Here is a 25262-nt window from a genome sequence, read left to right on the forward strand (position 1 = left end):
AGACGTCTAGTACGTGTTGGCCTAGATCACTGGTTGTCCACGAAACATCAGAATCACCTGGGAAGCTTGACAAACTACAGACACCTGAGTCCTCTATGCCCAAGCTCTTCTGACTCATTAGCTGGGTCTACATTTTTCACAAGACCCTTAGAAATCCCGGTAAACGCGGTCCAAGATTTGCAGTTTGAGAAGCACCGACCAAAGAAAGCCTCTTTGAGGAAGTTTTCATTTATTCACCCCTCATCCATCCAGGAAAAGGGTCCCGCCTGGCTATTCTACCCAACGGAGCCCCTGGTAAGCCACACTACTGTTTTCTTTTGCAAGTTCTCGGGTCAGTTCGTCGTCTGGCGCCACACCCCCGCTAGAACACAAACTACCGGGGAGCAAAAGCCCTCCTATTTTTTTTCTTACGAATACGAGAACCCCATCAGAAAGCACCCCCACCCCCAATGCCCCCCCAACAACCCCATGCACCGCAAGTGTTTAGTAAACACCAAGCGGCATCTTACCGGGCGCCCCAGGACCCGGAAGGAGAGGGGACAGAGCTGGGAAAGCACGGGGTGGGGGAGCAGAGGAGGGGAGAGGGGAAGATGCGGGTGGGGAGAGGAACAGGAGGGCTAAGGAGGACAGAGGAGGACCAAAGTGGCGACGGGGTCACCAAGGGAGGCCTCGCCTCCACTCTTCCCCGCGGGCCCCGCAGCCCCTTCCTTCCCACCCGTTCCGCCGCCCGCTGAACATCCACCCAGGCCCGCCGCCCTCGCCCACCCGTCTCCCAGAGCGTCCCAGGGTCTACGAACCCGTCGGCTCCCGCCTCCGACCCAAGGGAGCCGAGCGCTCCTTAGAGCTCAGCCGTTAAGATTCAAAGTCTTCATTTTAAATAGGAGTTAAACCCTCTAATCTGAGAGCTGATTGGCCTGGGCCAGAGAGGCGCTGCCTTTTGATTGGTTTACAGCCAACTACGGCTTGAGTCACATCCAAGGCGGTGACAGCGCGCAGGCGCACTTGCCCGGTAAGGCCCCGGAAGTGGTGGAGCCAACCGCCCGCCAGGCTTTGGCCGTTCTAGCGCCCGCGGTGCTCTCCGGGATCCGACATTTGTCCACAAGACAGCATTTCCCTGGTGTCAATCAACGTTGTCGCGCAAGAGGTAAAGTCGGAGGAGGTTAACGAACCACTCGAACGCGCCAGTAAGTAAGATGGCGAGAAGGGCAGGAGAGAGTGAGGCCGATCGATAGCGCAGCGCTCGGCGTTTCGCCCTTTGCGCGTGCGCAGGGAACGTGCGCTCAGAGCGATCGATTGGGCAGAATTCGCGCCTCCATTTTTCTGGGAGAGAGTGGGAGATCGAGAGAGCCGGACTAGAGGGTACTGGGGGCCTGGGATGCATGGAGAGCGGCTGGTGCGGTTCGCTGGGGTCTTTATGGGACCACAGGAAAGATGAGTGGGGCGGGAAGGCCGTATAGTGAGAGGGTTGGCATGCGCCCTGAGTTGCCAGACCGGGCCTGCCCACCCTCTTCTGTTCCTCGAAGGCCTCGCTCCCACCCTCACTCCGTCCTTAGTTCGTTTCTGCCGCGGGATGGTAGCGGAGCCTCGTGAGGGGGCATGTGTGTCCCCGTCCTGATCCCTCTTCCAGTTCCGGGTTTAGACAGTTCTTACGGCTTGTTCTTCCCGTCCTCGGCGTCCTCATCTGCAAATTGGGGGTGGTAATTAGGCACTTAGTAGCCCAGCGAGCGAAGTGTTCTGTGAGACTTGAGAAGCGGGCCTCGTCCTTTTCTTTCTTTTTCTTTGTGTACCCCGTGATGCCTGGCGTGAGGGCAGAGGCGGGAGAGAATTGTGGTTAAGTTCTGGGCTCTGCTGTGGGCATTCCTGGCGGCCACTTGACGCGTTACCCAGCCACATTTTATTTTCAGTTTCCTAACTTCTTTGTGCCGGTTTCATCTCTTTTGTGTCCCAGTGTTGTCTACACAAGCATAGATTTGTATACAGTTGTTTCTACGTGTGCTTAAATACTTCGATTTCATTCAGTGAGCTAACGCTTGTAAAGTGCTTAACACTGTGCCTGGCAAGTACTTAATAAATGTTAGCAGCTGTTATTAACACCCATCAGTGCAGCCCAGTAAGGCCTGGAGCTCTGAGGTCAGATAGCCTGGGTGAGTTAACCTCTTAGCACCTCAGGTTGCCTATCTCTAAAATAGGATTAGGTGAGTATTAAGTGAGATAATGCATACAGGTTGCTTGCACGCTGTGTGTTATATACTACACTTGTGTCTAGTAGATTTTAACTATTATTAGATTTTTTAAAGATTTTTATTTATTTGAGAGCAAGAGAGGGAGCAAGAGCAGCAGGAGCGGCAGAGGGAGAAGCAGGCTCCTCCATGAGCAGGGAGCCGCATGCCGGAATGGATCCCAGGACCCTGGGGATCATGAGCTGAGCAGAAGGCAGACGCTTAACGGGCTAAGCCACCCAGGTGCCCCTGTCATTAAATTTTCAAGGAGCGCTACAGGTAGTCATCAGCAACAACACAGTCTAGAGTTAAACCATCTGTATTCTAGTCCTGGTTTCTCCATGCACTCGTCGTGGGACCTTGGACAAGTTATTTTCCCTTCTGATCTGTAAATAAGATTACAGGGTCTCCTTTACAGATTGGTGTTGAGGACTAAGTAAGAAAAAACATGCTAAATACTCAGTACCTGTTAGTTATTCTTATGACCAGTAGCTTCAGTTATTCTGCAGAGGGAGTTAGAAAACATGGTTCCCCACCCCTTTACTATAAGACACCCTCCTTTCCAGAATCTTTCCCAGTAAAGTACAGCAGTCCAGGCAGGGCTAGTGTTACTTCTCACTCCTCCTTTCTGGTATTCCTCTCTCTCCCCTGTGCTCTGACTTTCAGTTTCTTGTCTGCCTGCACTTCTCCTCTTTATTAACAGCCCCAGACTCCTGTGGCCTTCTGATAGCTGTCCAGACATACATATACATACAAACATTGATTTTTGGAAGTCAAATTATGCACTCATGTTCACCATTTGTACTTACTTTTTTTGCATAGACCAGAAACCATCATCTGCAGTTTTCATTTTACTTTCTAAGGGAGATCTTAACCACTTCTGAACCAATCTAAGGGCATAATCCTTCAGATTCTTGCCCCTTTTTTTCATGTTTTTATTGTTGTCTTGGCCGTATTCTTTTTGCCAGTATTTTATTAAGCAATTCATCTTTGAATCTTTCCAAAGCATTCAATTTGATTTAGCTTTCATAGCATTGTGGCTTCTGTGCCCTTGTGTTTCTCTTTACTATGTAATTATATTATGTAATTTAACAAATTTAGTTACCTTAAAATGTGTTTTAAGAATGAACATAACTGGGGGGTGTCTGGGTGGCTCAGTCGGTTAAGCATCTGCCTTCGGCTCGGATAATGATCTCAGGGTCCCGGGATCGAGTCCTACATTGGCTCCCCGCTCATCAGGGAGCCTGCTTCTCAGTCACACACACACTCTCTCTCTCTCTCTCTCTGAAATAAATAAATAAATAAAATATATATATATTTTTTAAAGGAATGAATATAACTGGGGCTCCTGGGTAGCTCCTGGGTAGTCGTTAAGCGCCTGCCTTCAGCTCAGGCCATGGTCCCAGCTTCCTGGGATCCAGTCCTGCATCGGGCTCCCTGCTCGGTGGAAAGCCTGCTTCTCCCTCTCCTACTCCCCCTGCTTGTGTTCCCTCTCTCACTGTGTCTCTGTAAAATAAATAAATAAACCCTTTTTTAAAAAATGAACATAACTGACATGAGTAAACATGTAGCTCAGCTGGTGGAAACACTAGCGTCTAGACTTTCAGCAATAGCAGCTGTCTTACCTATTGCAAAAACAAGTGTCTTTTTTTTTTTTAAGATTTTATTTATTTATTTGACAGAGATCACAAGTAAGCAGAGAGGCAGGCAGAGAGACGGGGGGAAGCAGGCTTCCCCTCTCCCAGGACCCTGGGATCATGACCTAAGCCAAAGGCAGAGGCTTTTAACCCACTGAGCCATCCAGGCGGCCCAGTCAGTGTCTTATAACAGAAGAAATAGAAGATTCTAGGATAGCAATATAGAATAAAAATGGCAAGCAGGTAGTTTGACAGAAAAAAAATTAATGAAAAGTTATGTAATATTCTGTAAATATTAGCTGACATGAATTTGAATAACATGATTTCAATGCTCTGCACACACCATTCTTATTTAACCTTCACTAACTTACTTAACAGCTGAGGAACATGATCTCAGAGGAAGGAGGTTGATGACCAAAGATGACGCGACTAGTAGAGCTGGGATGTGCTCCCCGCAAGTCTGACCAGATTGCTGTGTTGCCTCTGTGACTTACTAGTGCCTCTGCCCTTCACCATCCCTCTTTTCTCATCTTGCAGCCGGCAAGGAGATTGTCTTCCTCTTTTCCAAGATGTACAGAACCAAAGTGGGCTTGAAGGACCGCCAGCAGCTCTACAAGCTGATCATTAGCCAGCTGCTCTATGATGGCTACATCAGCATTGCTAATGGCCTCATTAATGAAATCAAGCCTCAGTCTGTTTGTGCGCCCTCGGAGCAGCTGCTGCATCTCATCAAACTAGGTAGCTTTGAATGCAGATTCATTGATTGCATGACAAGGTTCCCGATGTTTTCGCAATCAGAATTGTTCAGGATTATTTTTCTTTCGTTTTAGTGCCTAGTATGTGTCAAGTACAGGGCTAGATACTGAAAGAGTCAGCAAACTCCAGATAATGACGATTTCGAGCTGGTTCTAGCCTCAAGCTCTGTATAAGAATTATCTGAAGCGTTCTTTCATTGTGATATGGTTTCAAATTTCAGCTCGAATGGTATTTCAGAGAGTCGTCTTCTCCTCTTCTAAAATAACCTGCTATCTTCCCCATACCTCCCCAGGTACTCTAAAACAACAGTTCCATTTCTGTCATAATAGAATCACTGTCTGAAATTTTCTTCACTGTTTCAGGTTGTTTCCCACACAGTCTGTACTCCCCAGAAAAGATAGTAAGCTCAGTAAAGACCAGGATCTTGTCTTGTTCAGCAGTATATCCCGATGCTTGCCTGGGTTGTAGAAAGCACTCAGTAAAATAAAGAATGACCATCATGTTTATACCCTTTGACTTAGCAATGCCAATTTTGATAATTTTTATACGAATTTGAGGAAATAAAATGAATACAACTGAAATATCCAAAAATAAGGAGTTAGTTGTGAGTATTCTTGTATCCATCACATTGGGTCCGGCAACATGATATAGATAAACATTACACTGGCCAGATGTTTATTCTGTTTGAGTAAATGAACAAGTTACAAAATACCATATAGTGTGGTTCTATTTTTAAGAATTGTAACAAAGGTCCAGAAGAATTTCATTCCACCATGTTAACAGTAACTATCTCTGGGTGATCTAATAGAGGATCATTTTTATTTTTGCGTTCATCTGTATTCCTGATTTTTCTTATACTTAATAAACATACTGTTTATGTGATATGTGAAGTTATTTTTAAATTTAAAATCATTTTCTTGAGAAACTTCTGTTTATTTAAATATCAACATTCTTTCAAATATGTTTCACTAGTGTTAATGCTAACAATGTATCGGACTTAACGAGCCTCAAAGCTGCTACTAACAAATCTCAGCACTAAAAATGCTAAAATACAGAATGGGAAAAAAATGGACAGCATAACTACAGAATTGCTTTTTTTTTTTTTTTTTTTTTTTACATTTCTGTAGTTGTAATTAAAGTAGGAAATTTTGGAGGCAGAAATTGGGGGAGCTGATGGAACCTCTTGGAATCTAAGCTTCCGTGATCCATGCTGCCTATAGGGTTGTCACTGTTCGTGCACCTCGGTCAGAGACATATTTTGTGAAGGGCTAGATGCCCTGCAGCTCCAAGAAAGAGTAAAGTGACACTGGATCCAGAATTTTGTCTTGGCTTTTTAAAGTAACATTTCTTCATGCACCTAATTTTTTTTTTTAAGATTTTATTTATTTATTGAGGGGAGAGACTGCATGAGCAAGAGGAGGGGCAGATGGAGAGGGAGAAGCAGGCTCACCGCTAAGCACAGAGCCCAACGCAGGGCTCGATCCCAAGAGTCTAGGACCATGACCCAAGCTGAAAGCAGACACTTAACCCACTGAGCCACCCAGACGCCCCTCATGCACTTAATTTTTATTCCTTTCAGGAATGGAAAATGATGATACCGCAGTGCAGTATGCAATTGGTCGTTCAGATACAGTTGCCCCGGGTACAGGAATTGACCTGGAATTCGATGCAGACGTCCAGACCATGTCCCCAGAGGCTTCAGAGTATGAAACGTGTTATGTCACTTCCCATAAAGGACCGTGCCGCGTAGCTACGTACAGTAGAGATGGGCAGCTAATAGCTACTGGATCTGCTGACGCTTCCATAAAGATACTTGACACAGAGAGAATGTTGGCCAAAAGTGCCATGCCGATAGAGGTAACAATGCCAGTGACGTGTGTGCTGTGTGCCTGTTGTTCACTGGGAGAATGAGAGACCAGTAGACCAGACTTAACTTAGCATAGTTGGGTACTTTGAATCAGACAGATTTTAGAGTTTGAGCACCTATTTTCTCATTGGTCTAGGTCATGATGAATGAGACTGCACAGCAGAACATGGAAAACCACCCAGTGATTCGAACGCTCTACGACCACGTGGATGAAGTCACATGTCTCGCTTTCCACCCAACAGAACAGATCCTTGCCTCTGGCTCAAGGGATTATACTCTTAAATTATTTGATTATTCCAAGCCATCTGCAAAAAGAGCCTTCAAATACATTCAGGTTAGGAATGTTTGGGAAGGAGCTTTACATTTTTTTCTTAAAAACAAAGAGTTGTTATTGTATGACTATTCCCTTTTTTAAAGTAGGCTCAGTGATCATCCTATAAAACAGGAGCAACAAGGATGCATGCCGCAGGTTGCTCTGGAATCTGATTTGCATGGACTCGTGGTCCACGTGCTTCCTGTGCCCGCCTCCGTTGGCTGGTCAGGACTGTTAGCCACAGTTTCTGCAACCAGGGTTCACAATCTTTGTCACTTTTTAAGGGTTGCAGAACCCTGTTTAAAGACAAAACAGACCAACTTGGCTGAAGTGTAACTTAATGGCAATCAAAAAAATCATTCCATTGAAACTATCAGATGTTTCCCGGAAAAGTGACATTTGGTACTGTATTTTGAGTTTGAAGCTCAGAAATACTAATGTTTTGGTAGTGGCTTCTACCTTTTTATAATTTAACTTAGTTTTTTTACTCAATATTTGGAGACCCAGGACAAACTGAAGAAGCTCTTCCCATGTACAAGTTGTATTTATCCTTGTTCATTCATATGTGAATGTATCCTAGCCCGATAATGTTCCATTCTGAGTTCACCCGATGTTAATTTGCAAATAATGAAGCTCGCTCCTGCGGTTTTTGGAATAAATAATCTCCCCAGTAAATAGTTTTTAAAATCTGTGTTCAAATGATACTCTAGAAAGTTCATTGTTCCTTCTTATACCTGTGTAACATCTGACCATTGTCTTACGTATTCTTTCCATCAACGAAATACTTTCCGCATTTCCTCTGGATTTAATTGTTCACCAGTTGGTTACTTAATGTCTCTGTCCTAACAGGAAGCCGAAATGTTACGCTCCATCTCTTTTCATCCTTCCGGAGACTTTATACTTGTTGGGACTCAGCACCCTACTCTTCGGCTTTATGATATCAATACATTTCAGTGTTTTGTCTCATGCAATCCTCAAGATCAACACACCGATGCTATATGCTCCGTGAATTACAATCCTAGTGCCAATATGTATGTAACTGGTAGCAAGGACGGCTGCATCAAGCTATGGGATGGTGTTTCAAATCGATGCATCACAACTTTTGAGAAAGCCCATGATGGTGCCGAAGTTTGTTCTGCCATTTTCTCCAAAAATTCGAAATACATTCTCTCCAGCGGAAAAGACTCTGTAGCTAAACTTTGGGAGATATCGACAGGACGAACGCTGGTCAGATACACAGGTATGTGAAAAATTGCTATTACTTAACGTTTCTGAAGTATTTTGTGGTTTCCAGAGCTCTTAAATCCTCACGAGAGCCACACAGTAAATGTATGCATTGAGCAAGGCAGATGTGATTCCTCTTTTAAATAAGAAATCGAGGGGCGCCTGGGTGGCTTAGTGGGTTAAAGCCTCTGCCTTCGGCTCAGGTCATGGTCCCAGGGTCCTGGGATCAAGCCCCGCATCGGGCTCTCTGCTCAGCAGGGAGCCTACTTCTCTTCCTCTCTCTCTGCCTGCCTCTCTGCCTACTTGTGATCTCTGTCTGTCAAATAAATAAATAAAATTAAAAAAAAAAATACATAAATAAATAAGAAATCGAGGCTTAGACATTAGGTCATTCAGCCAAGGCTGCAGTTCGTAAGAAGCAGAGCTGGAAATAGAACGATAGTTTCGTAACCTTATTCTTCTCCATACATTATGGCTTAAATGAGATCTGATTCCATGCAATTAACATTTGAGATTCTGGGGGTCCATTTGTAGTCTGCCTTCTTTCCTCAAACATAAGAGCAGTCCAGAGAAAAGCCTGAGTTAGTGCATCACAGTAAATATATGCATTAGGGAAAGAAGGCTGAGAGGGAAGATCTTGGCCTATTCCTAAGAGAGCCGGTAACCCTAATAGTTACTTGGGCAGTGAATGTTGGTAAAATACTGTGTCTCATTCCCTGTTCCTCGGAGTTGCAAAGGCTGTGTTTTGGTAGAAAACCTCCAGGAAACTTCAGCTAGTTTCCTGTGTTGTGAGATGTTTGTGTCATACACTAAAATCACCAGCACCAGAACTTAATAAGAAAACAATTTATAAGGGCCTGGCTGTGGTGGTTATTAGTTAGCCTTTTAGAGAAGAGAAGAGGTGGAGACTGAAACATCTGAACCACTAGGGAGCAGCATGACCCCCTCCGATCTGTCTCCTGGCGGCCAGAGTTCGCTTCCTGCCGTCTGTCTGGCTTCTGACACAGGCGGTACACCTGACAAGTCTTGGGGAGAGTCATTTTTATCATAATTCTTGGTGACTTTGTTGAAACACTTTTGTATGGAGCTATTTTGAAGAATTTCTTTAATTCTTACTGTTCAAGGACTGTGTGCTTGTTGCGAAAAGAAGATACAAAAGTGATCAGAGTGAAAGTGGGAAAGCCTCCTCCATCTTCAGAAGTAACTGAGTGCAGTGTGTCAGGAAGGGTCCACGCTAGAGTCTCGAGATTTATTGTTTGTTTTGTCTTGTGACTATTGGGATGTTTCATGCTTACATGGGGCTGATGAGTTTGTTTTGGTGGAGAATTGGGATTTGATGTCAAAATGAGATTCTACAGAATTTATACGCAAATTCCCTCATTTTCTAATTCACAGGTTAAGATTCCATGGCAGCATGCTTAGATCTGTGTTTCCAGCTCAAGTGTCTAGTTAGAATTCAAAGGGTTCTTGAAATATTGAAAGATAAGGAAAGACTATCAAGCGTTAGAAATTTCAGTGTTAAAAATTAATTCAGAACACTAAAAGTGCTGAGCTAGGGAAGCAGTACGCAGATCTTGTGAAGTGGGCACATGCACGGTCAGCGAGCTCCAGGAGAGGGCAAGGTGACTGACAGTTCTGTAAACCTAAGAAATGCGAATGGAACTATCTTTCTGTATGCGTCAGGTGGCGGGAATTTATAAGATTGCTATTACTTTGTATTGATCAACATTTTAGGAAATTACATATCCTATTGTTAGTGTCAGCTGGTAAAGTATTTCTACTGGGCAGGTTGGTGTCCTGTATCAAAATTTTCAGCATTGGACCTATGAGGTGCACTCTTAGAAATTCAGTCTAAAAAGACTCTGAGCAAGCGTGCAGGTGCACACACAGCAAGGTTCCGTGCCAACGAGATCTAGAGTAGCTGAAAGGGAGAGAATTAAGTGAGTTGTTGTTTGGCATCCTTTTCACAGTATGCAGCCTTGAAAAATAAACACCCTGCAAAGCTCTGTGTGTGTTGGACCCTGTGCAGATCCTGGCAGCCACCGTGTGAGTGGGTGCTGTCATTACCCTCCACAGAACAGAAGCGAAATTGAAGGCGTAACAGAGCGATGTGTTCTGTCCATGTTCGCATCACTTGTAAGTGTTGAGTCCGGATCTGACACCAACACTTGTATTTTTATCCATTAAACCATAGTCCCTCCTCATAGAGGAGCCTGTTGAGTGAAAGCAGTGGTGTGTGCTCTGCTTTACAGATGACGGACAACGTACAGAGATTCGGAGGAAGGGTGTTCATCAGAATACTGACTCTGGGTGCAAGACTATCAGGCAGTTGTTCTTTTTTATGCTTCATACAATATTTTAAACATAAAATCTGTATTTTCCTGGTCCTAAAAAAGCCTAAAGGTTCCTTTTGGAGAGAAGATGTCCATACATCCCAGTAATTCTGTTTTAGGAATTTAATCAAGGAAATAATGTGTTTGGTACAAAGAACTTGTCACAGTGTTATCTGCGATCAGATACAAACTAAACGCCTAGCCGGAGAAGAATTAACTAGTAATAGTGCTTCCTAAAATGGTGCATTTTGCAGCTAGTAAAAAACATGGAAGAACAAATGCACCTAACAAAAAGTTGATTTAAACTGTGACAGAAAAGACATATAGCACCAATTTTGTATCTTTTCTTAAGATGTTTTTATGCCAAGAGGTATATCAGAGCGTTCACAGTTAGTTGCCCGAGGTAGCAAGCTGGGGGTGATTTTCGTCTGCATGCTTTCCTGGAACGTCCCAAATTGCACAACAAATGTGTATTCCTTCCATTTTAAAACGCTGTTTTGCCAGTGACAGGATAGTTAGCCAACGTGCGAGAGTCCGAGGATGGAAAACATCAACATGGACGGCCAGCCTTGGCACTCAGACCCGTAACCTCTCATCTCTGTGCAGGTGCCGGCTTGAGCGGGCGGCAGGTGCACCGAACACAGGCCGTGTTCAACCACACTGAGGACTACGTGCTGCTCCCCGACGAGAGGACCATCAGCCTGTGCTGCTGGGACTCTCGCACGGCCGAGCGCCGCAACCTGCTCTCCCTGGGCCACAACAACATCGTGCGCTGCATCGTGCATTCGCCCACCAACCCCGGCTTCATGACGTGCAGCGACGACTTCCGAGCACGGTTTTGGTACCGGAGATCCACCACGGACTAACCCGCCTCCAGGATCTAGGGTTCTTTTCTCGAGGACTGTGCCCCTCCTGCCCCCGCGCCCCGTCACCAGCTCCGGTCGTAAGTCACTGCACCACCTGGCAGTTGTGCTTCCATCTCTCCATCCTTCTTGGATTTGTACAAAAGAATCTTTTTTTACCTTGATGTAGAATCATGGTGGGAAAAGTTGGAAACGCAGATCTGTGCGGTGGTTCTGCATTCACTGATTATTACAGTGTGATTTTCATCGGTTTTGTAAATACAGGACTTGCCATTTCTCTTGAATCTCTTGATCATTTGAAGAAGGATAGAGTATTAAAGTGCTTTCTAGATCTCAACTGAACCTGTCCCGAGGAATTTTCATTTGGCAGTTTTGTTACCTTTCGTACCTGTGCTCCACCCTCCTTGTCCGTGTGTCTCCGTGCAGAATACATATCGACCGACAAGTGGGCACACAGCTCTGAGAATCGAGTGTTGTGCCGTATTAAAACTATTTTAGAGCATCCATCAGTTCTATCCTAAAATGACATCATTCTGATAATAAAGCTCAGATCTCCAACTTTAGTGTTATACTTTTTCACTTCAATAAAGTAGCGGCCAGTTTTTCCTGAAGATTTGTAGGAGACAAGATGTTTCATTGTACCTCCCACATTGTCCTTTCAGTGCCTGCAGTGCTTATCTTCAGTGAATACTTCCAATAAGATTATTGCTGGTCTATAGAAAACCTAATTGAAGATCCATCCAATCTAATCAAAATTAGGTGACCCCGGCCACTGCTGCTCGCTCGTTTCACAGATGATTAATACCGATTGACTCTGTTCTTGTGTAATTTTAATCTCGTTTTTCAGTTCTCTTCAGCATGAATCATCACTGCTCATCGTGGATGCACACAGCAACTATGTTCTTGGAAGATTTTTGCAGTTAACCAACCGATGGGGGTTTTCTTTTTCTCAAAACTTTTTAGGATGTGACACTATTTCTCTGGATTCAGCTCAGGCTAGATCAGGGAACCCTAACCTCCCCTCCGAAAGATAGACTTTGGTTTATCTTTATCCCCAAATATAAATACCTCATGATCTGGGTAGGAGTATCTAGAATTAGAATTTAGGGTCATTTGATAAAAATATTAAATAGATTAAAGTTAAAGTGTTTTGTATTATAGGAACTTTAAAATCTTCTGAGGTTTACTGCATAAAAATTCTTCCTCAGTCCACCTTAAGGATCATTTCAAGTCTTTGGACTCTGAAACCATCTTGGGCATTCTTAATGTGTTAAATCAGAGTTTTAGTTCAGATTTCCAAAGAGCGATACTTTTTAGTCTATAGGGAGTTTGGATTTATTTTTATTTTGTGTCTTGATTCTCCAGCATTTGAACTTGGCCATCTGCGGGTGCTGCTTTCGTAAGATTGGAAGAAACCTACTGACTAGGAACAAGAATAACCAGTTCCATAGAAAATTACCAGCCAAAACGCCTCGCTTCTTTTTTTGCTGCTTCTTTTGCTTTCAACCCTATGAAACTACAACAGAGGTTGAACATTTCTGCGTCCTTCTGCTCCAGCACACGCACTAGAGGGACCCCGAAGCATTCCCGATTTACGCTCCGCTGGGTCTTTTTAACTGTTGATGAATTTAAATAATGATGCCTGCTTTCTCCAGTTTCTGGAATGGTCTCAGCAGTGGATCTATAGTTTCAGGACTCCCTCTCACAGGATCAAGATACTTTGTGTGTTTCCAAAACAGACTCTTTTTTTTCTTCTTTTAAAAAATCACATTTTGGGACACCTGGGTGGCTCAGCCATTTAAGCCTCTGCCTTCAGCTCAGGTCACGGTCCCAGGGTCCTGGGATCGAGCCCCTCGTCAGGCTCCCTGTTCAGCCGGAAGTCTGCTTCTACCCTCCCCTCCCTACTCCTGCTCTCTCTTGCTATCTCTGTTGATATCTGTGTCTCAAATAAATAAAATCTTTTAAAAAATAAAATCACATTAATATTTTGAACTGGTATAAAGGCCAGGAATATTACACGGACTTGACATCAGCAAATGTCATTAACTGTACCACATAACACCCTGGCTTTCACACAGTGAATAGTAAGTCAGGGTCAGAACTTAGAACTTCCGTGTTATTTTTTTAAAGATATGTGATTTCTAAAATAAACTTTTGTATATAATGATAATTTAAAGCTAGTTCATTTTTTTTTTTGGACCTTACTTTGAATGTTTCCATATTTAAACATGTATTCTCATATAGCAATTACGACTTTGGTACTTTTCATACTGTTTCTTTAGTGTTTTGTTCTAGAAGTCAGATTTTTTTTTCAGTGTTCCAAAATTCATTGTTTATGCACCACACGCAGTGCTCCATGCAACCTGTGCCCTCCATAATACCCACCATCAGGCTCACCCAACCCCCCACCCCCTCCCCTCCAAAACCCTTGGTTTGATTTTCAGACTCCACAGTCTCATGGTTTGTCTCCCCCTCCAATTTCCCCCATCCCACTTCTCTCCATCTCCCCATGTTCTCCGTGTTACTCCTTGTGCTCCACAAGTAATTGACTATGTCTGCTTAGATGTCAGATTTCTATAGCCAAACCTCCTTTAGCTATGTGCCTTACCTAAAATTAAAGATAATTCCATATCTTTTGATGACTCAGAGAAACCAACCTTTCTCCTTAGACTTCAGTTGAGCCTAGGAAAGGTGATGTTGTGGGGTGGGGGAGGTGTCTCAGCAACAGATTTGGGGCAGGGGAGACTTCTGTTTCTGAAAATATGGTGAACCGGATACTCTCAGAACCCTCTCAGCACACACCTGTACAGAATTTATTTTTATTTTTAATCTCTAAATAGCTGAGCTAGCAAAAAGTTCTCAGGGAATTTTTGAGAGGCAAAAGCAACCAGAGAGCTCAAATCTAGATAATCAGGAGCTATGGCGCGGCCATTTGCACTGAGGACATTTGTCAAGCCCCTGAAGCCGAATGATTTCTGAGCTGTGACCTCACATGGTGGGAGCTCTGGTCCAGACCTGGAAGGAAAGCGTAGAACCCAGAAGGAGCCCCATTCCCTGAAAGGGTGAACTTGACAAAAACTATGCCTCCTGGGAAGAGGAAAGCTGCGTGACTGGGTGCTGGCTCGGGTTTGTGGGGCGGGTCTTCTCTAACAGTCCCATCTCACTTAAGGTGGGAACAAACAACTCGCACTACCTTTGTGGCTGGAGACAAGCAACCCAAGAGCCTAAAGCCAACACCAATGAAGGAAGAACACAACTTTCCCCCAGGCTCCAGTGCTCCCAGATCCAGCTCTGAGAATCACGGGGTCATAATTAAGTATGTAAGGAAACTGCCCCCATGAGGAGAAGCAGTAGAAACTAGACCCGAGAGTCAGACTTGAAGACTTGGAATTAATCAGATGCATGGTATGTGAGTACATTGACTATGAAGAGATGAAACAGGACTGAGGACCAACAGACTTTTAAAAGTGACCAAGAGGGGCTCCTGGGTGGCTCAGTTGGTTGAGCGACTGCCTTCGGCTCCGGTCATGATCCTGGACTTCCAGGATCGAGTCCCGCATCGGGCTCCCAGCTCCTTGGGGAGTCTGCTTCTCCATCTGGCCTTCTCTCTCATGCTCTCTCTCACTCATTCTCAAATTAATAAATAAAATCTTTTTTAAAAAAAGTGACCAAGAGGATCTGGACAACAAAAACCTTATAGAAAATAATTAACTTTTTTTTAAAGATCTTTGAAATTTATTTGATGGAGAGCGGAAGAAGCAGACTCCCTGCTGAGCAGACTCCCCCGCTCACATGGGGCTCCATCCCAGGACTCTGAGATCATGACCTGAGCTGAAGGCAGACATTAACCCACGGAGTTATACCCAGGCACCCCAATAGTTGACGTTTCTATAACTTTCATTCCTCGGGCTTTTGGCCTTTTTCTGGAGCTTTTCTACTTCACCTTCTGACTCCCTTGGTGGGTGTTCTAATCCTGTGAACCTCTTTCTCACTCAATGTTTGGCTGGCCGCTCACCTGACAGTAACCCCTTGCCTGTGGCCCCATGTGATGCCCCGGGATTTTCTTGTGTTCCTGCTAACACTTGGCCCCTCTCCTCCAGCTTTTGGCCCCCTTGATGCCTTCAGCGTTTCTTTTGCATCCTGTTTCTCAAGTCGTGCTTTCTTTTCCCTCTCCACCATGGCATCAAAATTCAGACTACTAAACAGAGTCATCACTGACCATTAAAATCCCAGTCCTCCCTGTTTTATCTGTGCATTGGAGAATTTAGGTGAATTTGTTGACAATTTATGAAATTCTGCTTTCCCCAAAAGAGCTGTATTTGAGTTACCTTCTTGAGGTTAAAAGCTGCCAAATTACTAGATGATTTGAAAGCTGTGCAGTCTAGGGGCACCTGGGTGGCTCAGTGGTTTAAGCCTCTGCCTTGAGCTCAGGTCATGGTCTCAGGGTCCTGCGATTGAGCCCTGCATCGGCCCTCCACTCGGTGGGGAGCCTGCTTCCCCCTCTCTCTCTGCCTGCCTTTCTGCCTACTTGTGACCTCTCTCTCTCTCTCTCTCTCTGTCAAATAAATAAATAACCTTTAAAAAAAAAAAAAAAAGCCATGCAGTCTGAAGTTTCCTGCTAAGCCTTTAATGCTTTGGACATTCTTCACCTGGTGTCCAGCTGCACTTTAAAAACTCAAGCACTGAGTGCCAGCGTCCAAAGTCTACCCCTCAAGGAGCATGCTAGCCGGAAGTCCACGTGAGAACAGTATAACGCAGACCCAAAACACAGTCCCATCTACAAAAGCAGTCTACCTTCCTGCACATTTATTAGGAGCTCTAGAAGTGAAGTGGTCAGATGCCCCAGGCTTTGAAGAAAAAATTCATCCAAAATACCGTTCACAGTAGCATTTGTCGAGAGAAGGAAGAAAATTATCTCATTAGAGTCTCGGACTCAGTTCCCTTGAACTGCAGCTGTTTCAACCTTCAGTCAGCGGGATGATACGAAAGCCACCTAATTTCCTGGAATAGCAAACTCTTGGAATATTTGTGCACAGGAGGACACTTTCGCCTAAAGAAGTGAATACGAATGGATTGCAGCAAAATGTCTAAGGGCTTTCATTCAGTAAAAGGACAGGGCCAGATAGGAGACTGAGAAGGCAAGCCCCTCATTCACAAAATTCAAAACTAGGAGTCTGTGTAAGCATGAGTCTGTTTCCTTTCGGGACCAAATCTGAGGCTTTTGTGACTTCATTCTGTTTCTTAATTTAGGTTGTTTCTCCTAAATAAGTAAATAAGATGTGCAAATTACAGCATTCTAACCTATATTGGGAACTCAAGGGTCAGCCCTTCAGTTGTGGGAAGGATCACTGTCGGGAGTTTGCGGAGATGGTGGGAACCGTCCAGACTGGACCTTGTGCAAAGTCTAGCTTTCTTCTGAGAGGCTTGGGTCTGGATTCTGCCTCAGTCCCATCACCGTGTGACCTTGAGCAAGTTTGTCCATCCTTTTTACTTCTTTTCAAATATATGTGAAGGTGCATTATACAATTAAAAAAAAAAAAACAATGATTGCCAGGAGCTGGAGTCCATCAGAGGGATGAGGAGTGACTGCTAGTGGGTATGGGTTTCTTTCCAAGGCGATCAAATCTCAAATTAGATAGTGCTGATGGTTGCACAACCCTGCATATACCAAAAACAAAGAAAAAAAACCACTGAATTGTGCTCTTTAAAAGGATGAATTTTGTGGTACGTGAATTCTATCTTAATAAAACTGTTGTTTTTGTAATTCGATGTCAAGAGTACAATATAATGAATTTCCATGTAGCCATCACACAGACTCCCCAGCCAGCTACTCATAGCTCATCTTCTTCTACCTATACCTCTAGCCACTTTCCCCTCTCCTGAATTATTTTGAAGCAAATCTCAGATCTTTATCTGTCAATATTCCAGTATGTATGCCTGAGGGATAAGGACTTTTTAAAACAAAATCAGGACATAATTACCACGAAATAGACACAGAAGCCTCAAATTGAGGTTAATGGATTCCCAGCCTGGAAGCCTGAACCTCAGCCTGAGCCCAGCAGTGCCTGCATCTTCCTCATCTGAGATTCAGAACGACCCACGCCCACCGACACAGACATGCAGTTTAGGGCCAGAAGAAAGGAGCAAAGAGACACACCCCAGCAAAATGTCCAGATTCACATTCAACAACATGGACATCACGTGCCATTTTGTCCAGGCCTTTGCCTGCCAAGCATTACCCGCTGTACGCCTTGCAGGAGTACCGCTCTCATGATTCGTCCTATCTGTAAAGACCAACGGGATAAAATCCGTCGGCTAGTCCAGGCTGTCACTCAAAACCTCAGCCCTTATGACTCATTGCTCTTCCATCTGACCCCGCTTCGTTGCCTTAAATGGAACTTGCTAATTCCATCTCTTTTTTTTGCATATTCATGGCGTTGCAGCTGGGAGCGATTTCTGCCTCTCTACTGATCTGCCCCCGCCTCTCCTATCCTACCTTCCTCATGAAACCTTCCCTCAGTTACTCCCCATTCTCCCATCTCTGTCGTCCTCTCTATGAATCTCCGCTTTGAACTTGCTGCTAAGCCAGCTCGTGTTCTCATCCTGTGGGGTCGTTGTTCCCTCCCTGTTGATCGGCTCCCATCTGTGACACATCAGTCACTTGGCCCCCAGGAGTTAACTTCCAACAATGATAACAATTTAAAATATGAATTGTCTCAGCCAGAAATCAGCCGGCTATTTCCAGTAAATCCTTCCTGGTGCTCAGAAGTGGGAGCGCTGACTATGCAGGGGTGGATACCCAGCAGACCAGGCAGTGAGGGCCATAATGGGAGGAAGGTAGCAACGGGGAGAGACAAACTGTTGGAGGTGTAACCTGAGCCAGGCTCAGAAGAATGGGTACCAGTTCATGGTACTGTGACTGTGCCTAGCAAGTCTTCCCTGTATGTCCTCTCTGAACGTTTACTCTGAATTCAGGGAAAGTAAAAATACTTAGCAGGTAATGCTGAACTGCACTGAGCCAATGCTGTGGTTTCAAGTTCAGATGATGGGTGGGGAGATTTAAGAGACAATTTCAGAGATAAGAGAAAAGTGCTCAGCAGAGAGCCCCGGTAAAGAGTCAGCACTCGGAAAACGTTCATCATGAAGTTTTGTGAGCCAAGACCAGGAGGTGGGCCTGGGTGGGCTGGTGAGCAAGGAGCAGTATGTATCAGAGGAGAGATGAGTCGGAACGGGGTCCTTTAGGGCATCCCCCTTGACTTGTTTTCTCCCAGCTGTTTGTGGGGCAAGTTTAGGAAGCAGGAAGGAAGGGAGGCTGACCACGATCACAAATTTGGCCTAGCGGCCTCTAATCAGAAAAATGAACTTGCTCTGTCTGGTGGAAGTTGTTCATAGTGTTTGTGGGGACGAGAATGCAGAGCATTCATACGCTGAGCTTTCAAAGTAGGAACTTCACCCTATAAAGCAGAAGAGCGTTGTTTTTTTTTTTCATCTTTTGTGGTTTCACATAGCTTAAGTGTGACAATCCCTACTTATAGACCAAGTGAGAGGCCAGGCATTGAGGAGTGAGTGTGGCCTGGATTTCTGTCCCCTCTCCATCATCCCTTTTATTTTACTCTTATCGTGCTTTCCAGAAAGTTTGCCTGCTGGGAGAATCGTTTTGACAGCTTCCCGTGTTGTCAGATAGCTCCACAGAATTCAGTTTCTGAGAACAGGCCAGAGGCCTGCAGTGACATTGCATAATCCTCCTCTGAAGCCGGAGATATCAGCCGGAGAGCTCACGGGAGCTGTTTCACACCAAGATGAAAGGAGCAGGCATCATGGATGGTATGCCCAAGGTGAGTGATGGGGACTGTTTGGAGGGGCAGGGGATGGAACACCCTGTTATGGCTAAGGACAGTGACCGGTTTTCACTCCAAGTTTCTAATGAAGTTGAAAGGTGTGAAGAGTAGTAACATGTGAGTTTGAGATGGAGAAGTTTAGCTAAGTCTAAGTGTGGAAAATATACGTGTTCTACAGCCTCTGCCAGTTTGATTCAGAGATGGATGAAAATGACTTCCTAGCAGAAGCCAGATTGTGGGGTTGATGATACAACCCACCCATCCCTTTGTGTCCATTCACCTTCTAACAAACTTCTCGAGCAAGATGTGAGTCTTGGCCTCCGCCCATGCTGACTTCCCTTCTCTCTGGACCCTGCAGACAATTAGTGTCACTCCCAGGTGTCCTGGTTGATTCTGTGTTCCTTCCCAAGAGCAGAGTCTAGATCTGGCTTCAGCCTCCGGTGAGCTGGGTCCACAGGGAACATTCTGCTCACTAATTCCCGAGAACTTTTGTACTGATACGTATGAGTGGGGCTCAAGTCTGTGTCATGAATCAAAAGAGATTCACTATTTAGAAAGTTGTGTCGGCTGCTTTAAAGGAAAAACAGCTGGGACACAAGGAAAATGAAGCTCAAGGATGATCTTGCTACAACTTTTTAAAATGTGAAGTAGAACAGGAAAAAAACGAAACAGTTACTAAAGGGGAAGCTTGTTTATATGAATTACAAATATGTTACTTAGTATTAAAATAATAACAATGGATGTCACCAGTGGAATTTACTGCCGAGTAACCTATGACGGCCTCACTCATATGGATTGTGTGTAAATATTTAAGGAACCCTGGAATTTTATACACAACTATTTTCTTTGTGAAAAAATTTTAAACCTTTAGAAAACTGGGGGGGAAAAGTAATTCAGTAAATCCCTGCGTAGCCTTTACCTAGATTCACTGATTCCTGGCACTTTGCTACATTTGTCTGCCCCTCCTTGCATGTATTTACAGAGGTGTGTGCACACTTTGTTGTTACTGTTACACCATTTGAAAACCGATTGTGGGCATAATGACATTTCACCCTAAGGGACGCTTCACATCAATATGTATCTCTTAAAAACAAGGACATTCTTCTGTACAACTCCAATCTGATCACAGGCAAGAAAATTTAACGTTGAATTAATAATGTCCTTCTAACACTAAGTCCATACCAGCAGCAGTACAGCAAGAACCCACGTCTTCAACTCCTAGTCCAGAGGCAGAAAGCTCAGGGACGCCTACAAAACATATCAAAGCACGTATGATATAATATACTTATTTAAAGGCTTTCTACAAGTAAGAGCACTAATGGAACAACTGTTGAGCTTCTCACCTTTTACAATGAGCAATACCTATTAGAGTTCCACTTATTTTAGCACAGTTGATCTCCTTTGTTAATTAATTGCTTTTTATTAGAGGGACACCATGCAGTCAGGGGTAATACCATGTAAGTGGTTCTCAGCTTTCAGTGCATTTGGCTTTGAAGCACCCTCAGGTTCATCGGGGGCACCCCGGCATGCCTCTCATACCCTGAAGGTGGCCTGCGGACAGTGGGGGGTGACCGTGACTGCCTATCATGCTGTCCCCTGGTGCTGCTGCTTGTCACCCAACTGTTCCGTGTCAGTAGAGTCTTCGCCTTTGTGACCAGCAGCCTTTGTGTAGTTGTCTGACTTTAATTAGGTTTTCCCTAATTCTCACATAAAACCAAAAGAAAAATGGAAAGTAAATAAGATGACATTAGTGTCAGGAAACTTGGGGAGTGGTACATTTGCAACAGAGGTAGTAGCTCGTGATGGGTGGCAAAGTGCTGCATCTAACACATCATTCATTGGCTTACTGGACAGCAGCTGGTTGCCTCCATGTTCAACTCCATTCAAGAAATGCTGGAAAGTGAGGTCTAAAAGGGTGAATAAGTGATTTTATTATATGTAAAGCCTTTTTTGGGATTTCAGGTAGTTTTACAAGTGCCTTATTTATGAAAACAGAATTTGCGTGTACTTAAGTGACGGGGTCCCGTGTGTTACAAATTGTATTCACTTCTGAGTGTGTGTGTGTGCCCGTGCACACCATTAGAGCTGATGTTGAAACTGGCATCTTTGGGCACAGACATCTTTGTCTCACTGGAATTGAAGGAGAGTCAGATAAGCATGGTATTTGTTTTCCTTCACTTTCTGAGAATTTCTGAAATTTGATTCTATTTTATACCTACTTTCTCACAGTATTTTCTCTATGACCTGCACTTTCTCTCTTCTGTCAATATGGCTGTAGGCTCACTTGGTTTTCTGAAAGGAATTTTCAGACAAGTGTCTTTCCCCTGTTTCTGAAGGGTGGTTGTCCAGAGAACTGATCAAAATAATACTTACGTTTCACGCACGTTTAAGTGTTCTTAGATGTCCTTAACATTTCAGGTTCCACCTCAAGTAAAGAGCAAATATCCTTTAGCCCTCTTCCATCCCAATTCTGGGTGGAGCGGTCCTCCAGCCACTCAGGGAAGGGCTCCGTTAAGATCGCCAACATTTCCAGGGCTTGTCTAGACACGGGCAGGCCCAACAGCTAGGTGGTGCGTCTGTCGCTTGCCCAGACTGAGCGTGCCTCAGTGCCTCCGGGCAAGAGCACTGGGGATGTCACTTGCAGGCGGGGAGAATTGCAGGCTCTCCTTGTGCCTTTAGGACCTCTGAGGTGGGAAGCAAGACATTTTAACTCAGTCTTTGTTGAGGAATGGCAGCGGGAATGTGTGCAGAGAACTTAACTACGACCACAAGGCCAGCCTGACCTCCTCCTGCCAAATCCCCCACCTCACTGCCTCCCCTTCCCCGGCCTTGAGATGCTCCATCTGGGGGCTGGATGCCTTGGGGCTTCCCCACAAGCATCTTCCACACTTGCTCACTCACTCACTCATTCACTCCTTGACCCCTCTCTGCACCTCCCCACCCAAGGCACCTCCCCAGCCCCACCCTCCCTGGTCATTCTCAGCTTCCTCCTCCTCTTCATTTATCAATGTCTGAAATCATCTTTCCCAATTTTTTCTCCCTTTATTCATCATCTGTCATCCCCTCTGGAGCGTCAGCTCCACAAGGGACAGACCTGGGCTTTCTTTATTCTTTATTTTATTTTATTTTATTTTATTTTTTCAGTGTTCCAACATTCATTGTTTATGCACCACACCCAGTGCTCCAGGCAATATGTGCCCTTCTTAATGCCTACCACCAGGCTCACCTAAACCCCCTTCCTGCTCCCCTCCAAAACCCTCAGTTTGTTTCTCAGAGTCCATAGTCTCTCATGGTTCATCTCCCCCTCCGATTTCCCCCAATTCACTTCTCCTCTCCATCTCCCTATGTCTTCAGTGTTATTCCTTATGCTCCACAAGTAAGTGAGACCATATGATAATTGACTCTCTCTGCTTGATTTATTTCACTCAGCATAATCTCCTCCAGTCCCGTCCATGTTGATACAAAAGTTGGGGATTCATCCTTTCTGATGGAGGCATTATACTCCATTGTATATATGGACCATATCTTCCTTATCCATTTGTCCGTTGAAGGGCATCTTGGTTCTTTCCACGGTTTGGTGACTGTGGCCATTACTGCTATGAACATTGGGGTACAGATGGCCCTTCTTTTCACTACATCTGGATCTTTGGGATAAATATCCAGTAGTGCCATTGCAGGGTCATAGGGAAGCTCTGTTTTTAATTTCTTGAGGAATCTCCACACTGTTCTCCAAAGTGGCTGCACCAACTTGCATTCCCACCAACAGTGTAAGAGGGTTCCCCTTTCTCCACATCCTCTCCAACACATGTTGTTTACTGTCTTATTGATTTTTGCCATTCTAAGTGGTGTAAGGTGGTATCTCAATGTGGTTTTGATTTGAATCTCCCTGATGGCTAATGATGATGAACATATTTTCATGCGTCTGATAGCCATTTGTATGTCTTCTGGGCTTTCTTACTCAGGGCTGGGCCTCCAGTGCCTACAGCAGTGCCTGCCCATAGATGCCCAATAAACACTTTGAGTATGTGTGTGAATAAGTGGGAGGTCACAGAGAGTGCAGATGGAACACTTGCGACATAGCCCTGACCTGCCACAAGGTCAGAGACAGTACTTCCTAGTTGTCAGACACCTGGGAACTGAGGCCACCATGACTCTAAGCTCCCTAACCCCTACCTGGCCCCAGCCTGACCCACTCAGCCTAGACTCTCGAGAACTGGCCCCCTTCTCACTCCCATGGTCAGATGTTGCCTTAGATCTGAGCCTTTGCAGCTGAAGTCAAGGTCACAAGGACCTGCAGCCTCCCCATGACCTTGTCCAGCAGTTCCATCCCTTTACCTGCCTCACAAGGCAAAACATCCCAGATATGACAGCCAGCTTGAGAACACAATTCATTGTCCACCGTTTAGCCATCTACCCAGCAATGGGATCCAATGTAGTTATTGGATCCTGGCATTTGGATGATCAACACAGAGCTGATGTTCTAGTAGGGCCAGAAAGTCAGTAGATGAGTAACTGGACACAATGATTTCAGCGGTGATAACTGCCATGAAGAAAATAAAACAAGGTGATCTGATAGAGGTGATGGATAGAGAGGGCCTCCCTGGAGACCTGCATGATGGCAGAAGCATTCCAGGCAGAGGAGACAGCAAAGGCAAAGGCCCTACAGCGGGAAGAGATTTAGCCTGTTGGAGGATCCGTAAAAAGGCCAACGTTGTTGGGGCAGAGGGACAAGGAGAGAGAGTGGGCAGAAATGAGATTGGAGGGAGAAGCAGGGTCACGTTCACTTGGGACCTTGTTGGTCCTGTAAGATCTTTGAGGTGCATTCTAACTGCAAAGGAAGCCACTGGCCTATTTAAAGAAGATGACATGGTCTGATTTATGTTTCTAAGACATCACTCAGGCTGCTATGCAACAAATGGATGTTGGCCAAGAAGAGCAGAAGCGGGGAATGAGTCAGGAGACAAGTGCGGGTGGTCTCTCCTTCCATTTTGCAGGCCGCCATGCTGTTCTCAGTGGACACAGACAAAAATCCCTTCCCTGTCCTTTGAAAAAATTTTGACATTTGAAACTGTCAGGGGATATGAACAGAAAGAAGACCAAAGAAAGATGTAAACACTTTTTATTGAACGACACATGCTACACATCCTTTTAAACTGATGTTTGTTTTCTACCAACCTTATTTCCAGGCAATATACCTTTCATTCATTCAACAAATTAACGGGTGCCTGCCCTGTGCCATGCACTGTTCTAAACACCACCCCTTTCCCAATATAATAAACTGTCATTTTAGTTAATAAAATACCCTTCATATTGTAGGATCACTCCTGTTTAATAACTTTTATTCTCGTAACCGTTTATTTGCTAGAGAGCTCACTATTAAAAAAAAAAAAAAAAACTCAACAGAACACCCTCACGACCCCCAAAGTTACCAGCTTATTCAAAAAAAAGTAGCCTGCATGATCATCGAATGGGGAAGCAGCCCTAAAAACAGAACATGGTCATTTTGGAACGAGAATGACTAAGGGAGGAAATGACAAGTGCCCAGAGGGGAAATAACTTCAAAGGACGGAGGTGGGAGGCGGGGAGAGTGATACTTGGATACTCCAACGTGAGTTGCAAAAAGGGGAAATAAATATTTTAGGAACCGTGTCCAACTGTATTGCTCATAAGCCATTTGTGGGCCGGAGCGGAAGAGGACGCTTGGGTCCACACCATGGGAACAGAGGTAATGGCAAGAAGGCAGTGTGTCCTGCACCCGGGACAGCATCCGGGCTCCTGGATAAAGGCTTGCAGTCTCTGCAGACTTCTGTAGGAAAAACACAGAAACCACTGAAAAGTTATCCACGGGCACGTCTGGGCTACCCATGTGGCCACTCCCTCCAGAGAGAATGTCTCCGTGAGCTTAGAAGTTACTGGATAGACAGTATTGTTCTTTTTCCTTAAAGTGTTGTTTCTCCGTAGAACGAAAAGCAGCTTTTGCTCTGCCTCTGTTACAGGCAATCTGTCAGCTGGGAAGAAGAAAACAGAAGAAATGAGACAAGAAAGCAGTAGGGTCTTTCTCCCTTGGCGATGTTTGCCCTCCAGTTAACAGAAAGTAAAAAGGGCTTTGGGGCATGTTCGCTTCAGGTACAGAATGTAAACTTGCCCCGAGGTTGAAAGGGCGTACGAGTTGATGATAGACAGCGAGTACTTCCAGCTGGCTCTTTCCTGCA

At 44.8% G+C, this 25262-nt stretch overlaps 3 protein-coding genes across 11 annotated transcripts in view; 2 read left to right on the plus strand and 1 right to left on the minus strand.

Annotated features, from left to right (window-relative positions):
- The window catches only part of AURKA (aurora kinase A), a 19184-nt gene extending 18048 nt beyond the window's left edge, over positions 1-1136 (minus strand). The window contains exon 1 of one of the 5 annotated variants that reach the window (XM_047744452.1): positions 1007-1136. The gene's annotated coding sequence lies outside the window, so the exon portion shown is untranslated. Of the gene's footprint in view, positions 1-715; positions 938-1006 lie in introns of those variants that run through there. The other 4 variants (XM_047744450.1, XM_047744449.1, XM_047744448.1 and 1 more) reach the window with 4 other exon arrangements.
- Positions 1047-13382, plus strand: CSTF1 (cleavage stimulation factor subunit 1). 3 transcript variants are annotated; one of them, XM_047744445.1, is made up of 6 exons: positions 1047-1184; positions 4394-4594; positions 6192-6469; positions 6616-6813; positions 7642-8032; positions 10956-13382. In XM_047744445.1, the coding sequence occupies exons 2-6, from the start codon at positions 4426-4428 to the stop codon at positions 11213-11215; spliced, it is 1296 nt and encodes a 431-aa protein (XP_047600401.1). In that variant the 5' UTR covers positions 1047-1184; positions 4394-4425; the 3' UTR covers positions 11216-13382. The 3 variants fall into 3 exon arrangements, with proteins under 3 accessions (XP_047600401.1, XP_047600400.1, XP_047600402.1); XM_047744444.1 differs by lacking the exon at positions 1047-1184 and adding an exon at positions 1203-1359; XM_047744446.1 differs by lacking the exon at positions 1047-1184 and adding an exon at positions 1275-1393.
- A 5366-nt stretch (positions 13383-18748) lies between these two features.
- CASS4 (Cas scaffold protein family member 4) overlaps positions 18749-25262 on the plus strand; it is a 35922-nt gene continuing 29408 nt past the window's right edge. For all 3 annotated transcript variants that reach the window (XM_047746886.1, XM_047746887.1, XM_047746888.1), the window contains exon 1: positions 18749-19047. In XM_047746886.1, coding sequence (XP_047602842.1) covers positions 19012-19047 — 36 coding nt within the window. In that variant the 5' untranslated portion in view covers positions 18749-19011. The remainder of the gene's footprint in view (positions 19048-25262) is intronic.

This window comes from Lutra lutra, chromosome 9 (genome assembly GCF_902655055.1).
Source record: "Lutra lutra chromosome 9, mLutLut1.2, whole genome shotgun sequence".
NCBI classification, from domain to species: Eukaryota; Metazoa; Chordata; class Mammalia; order Carnivora; family Mustelidae; genus Lutra; species Lutra lutra.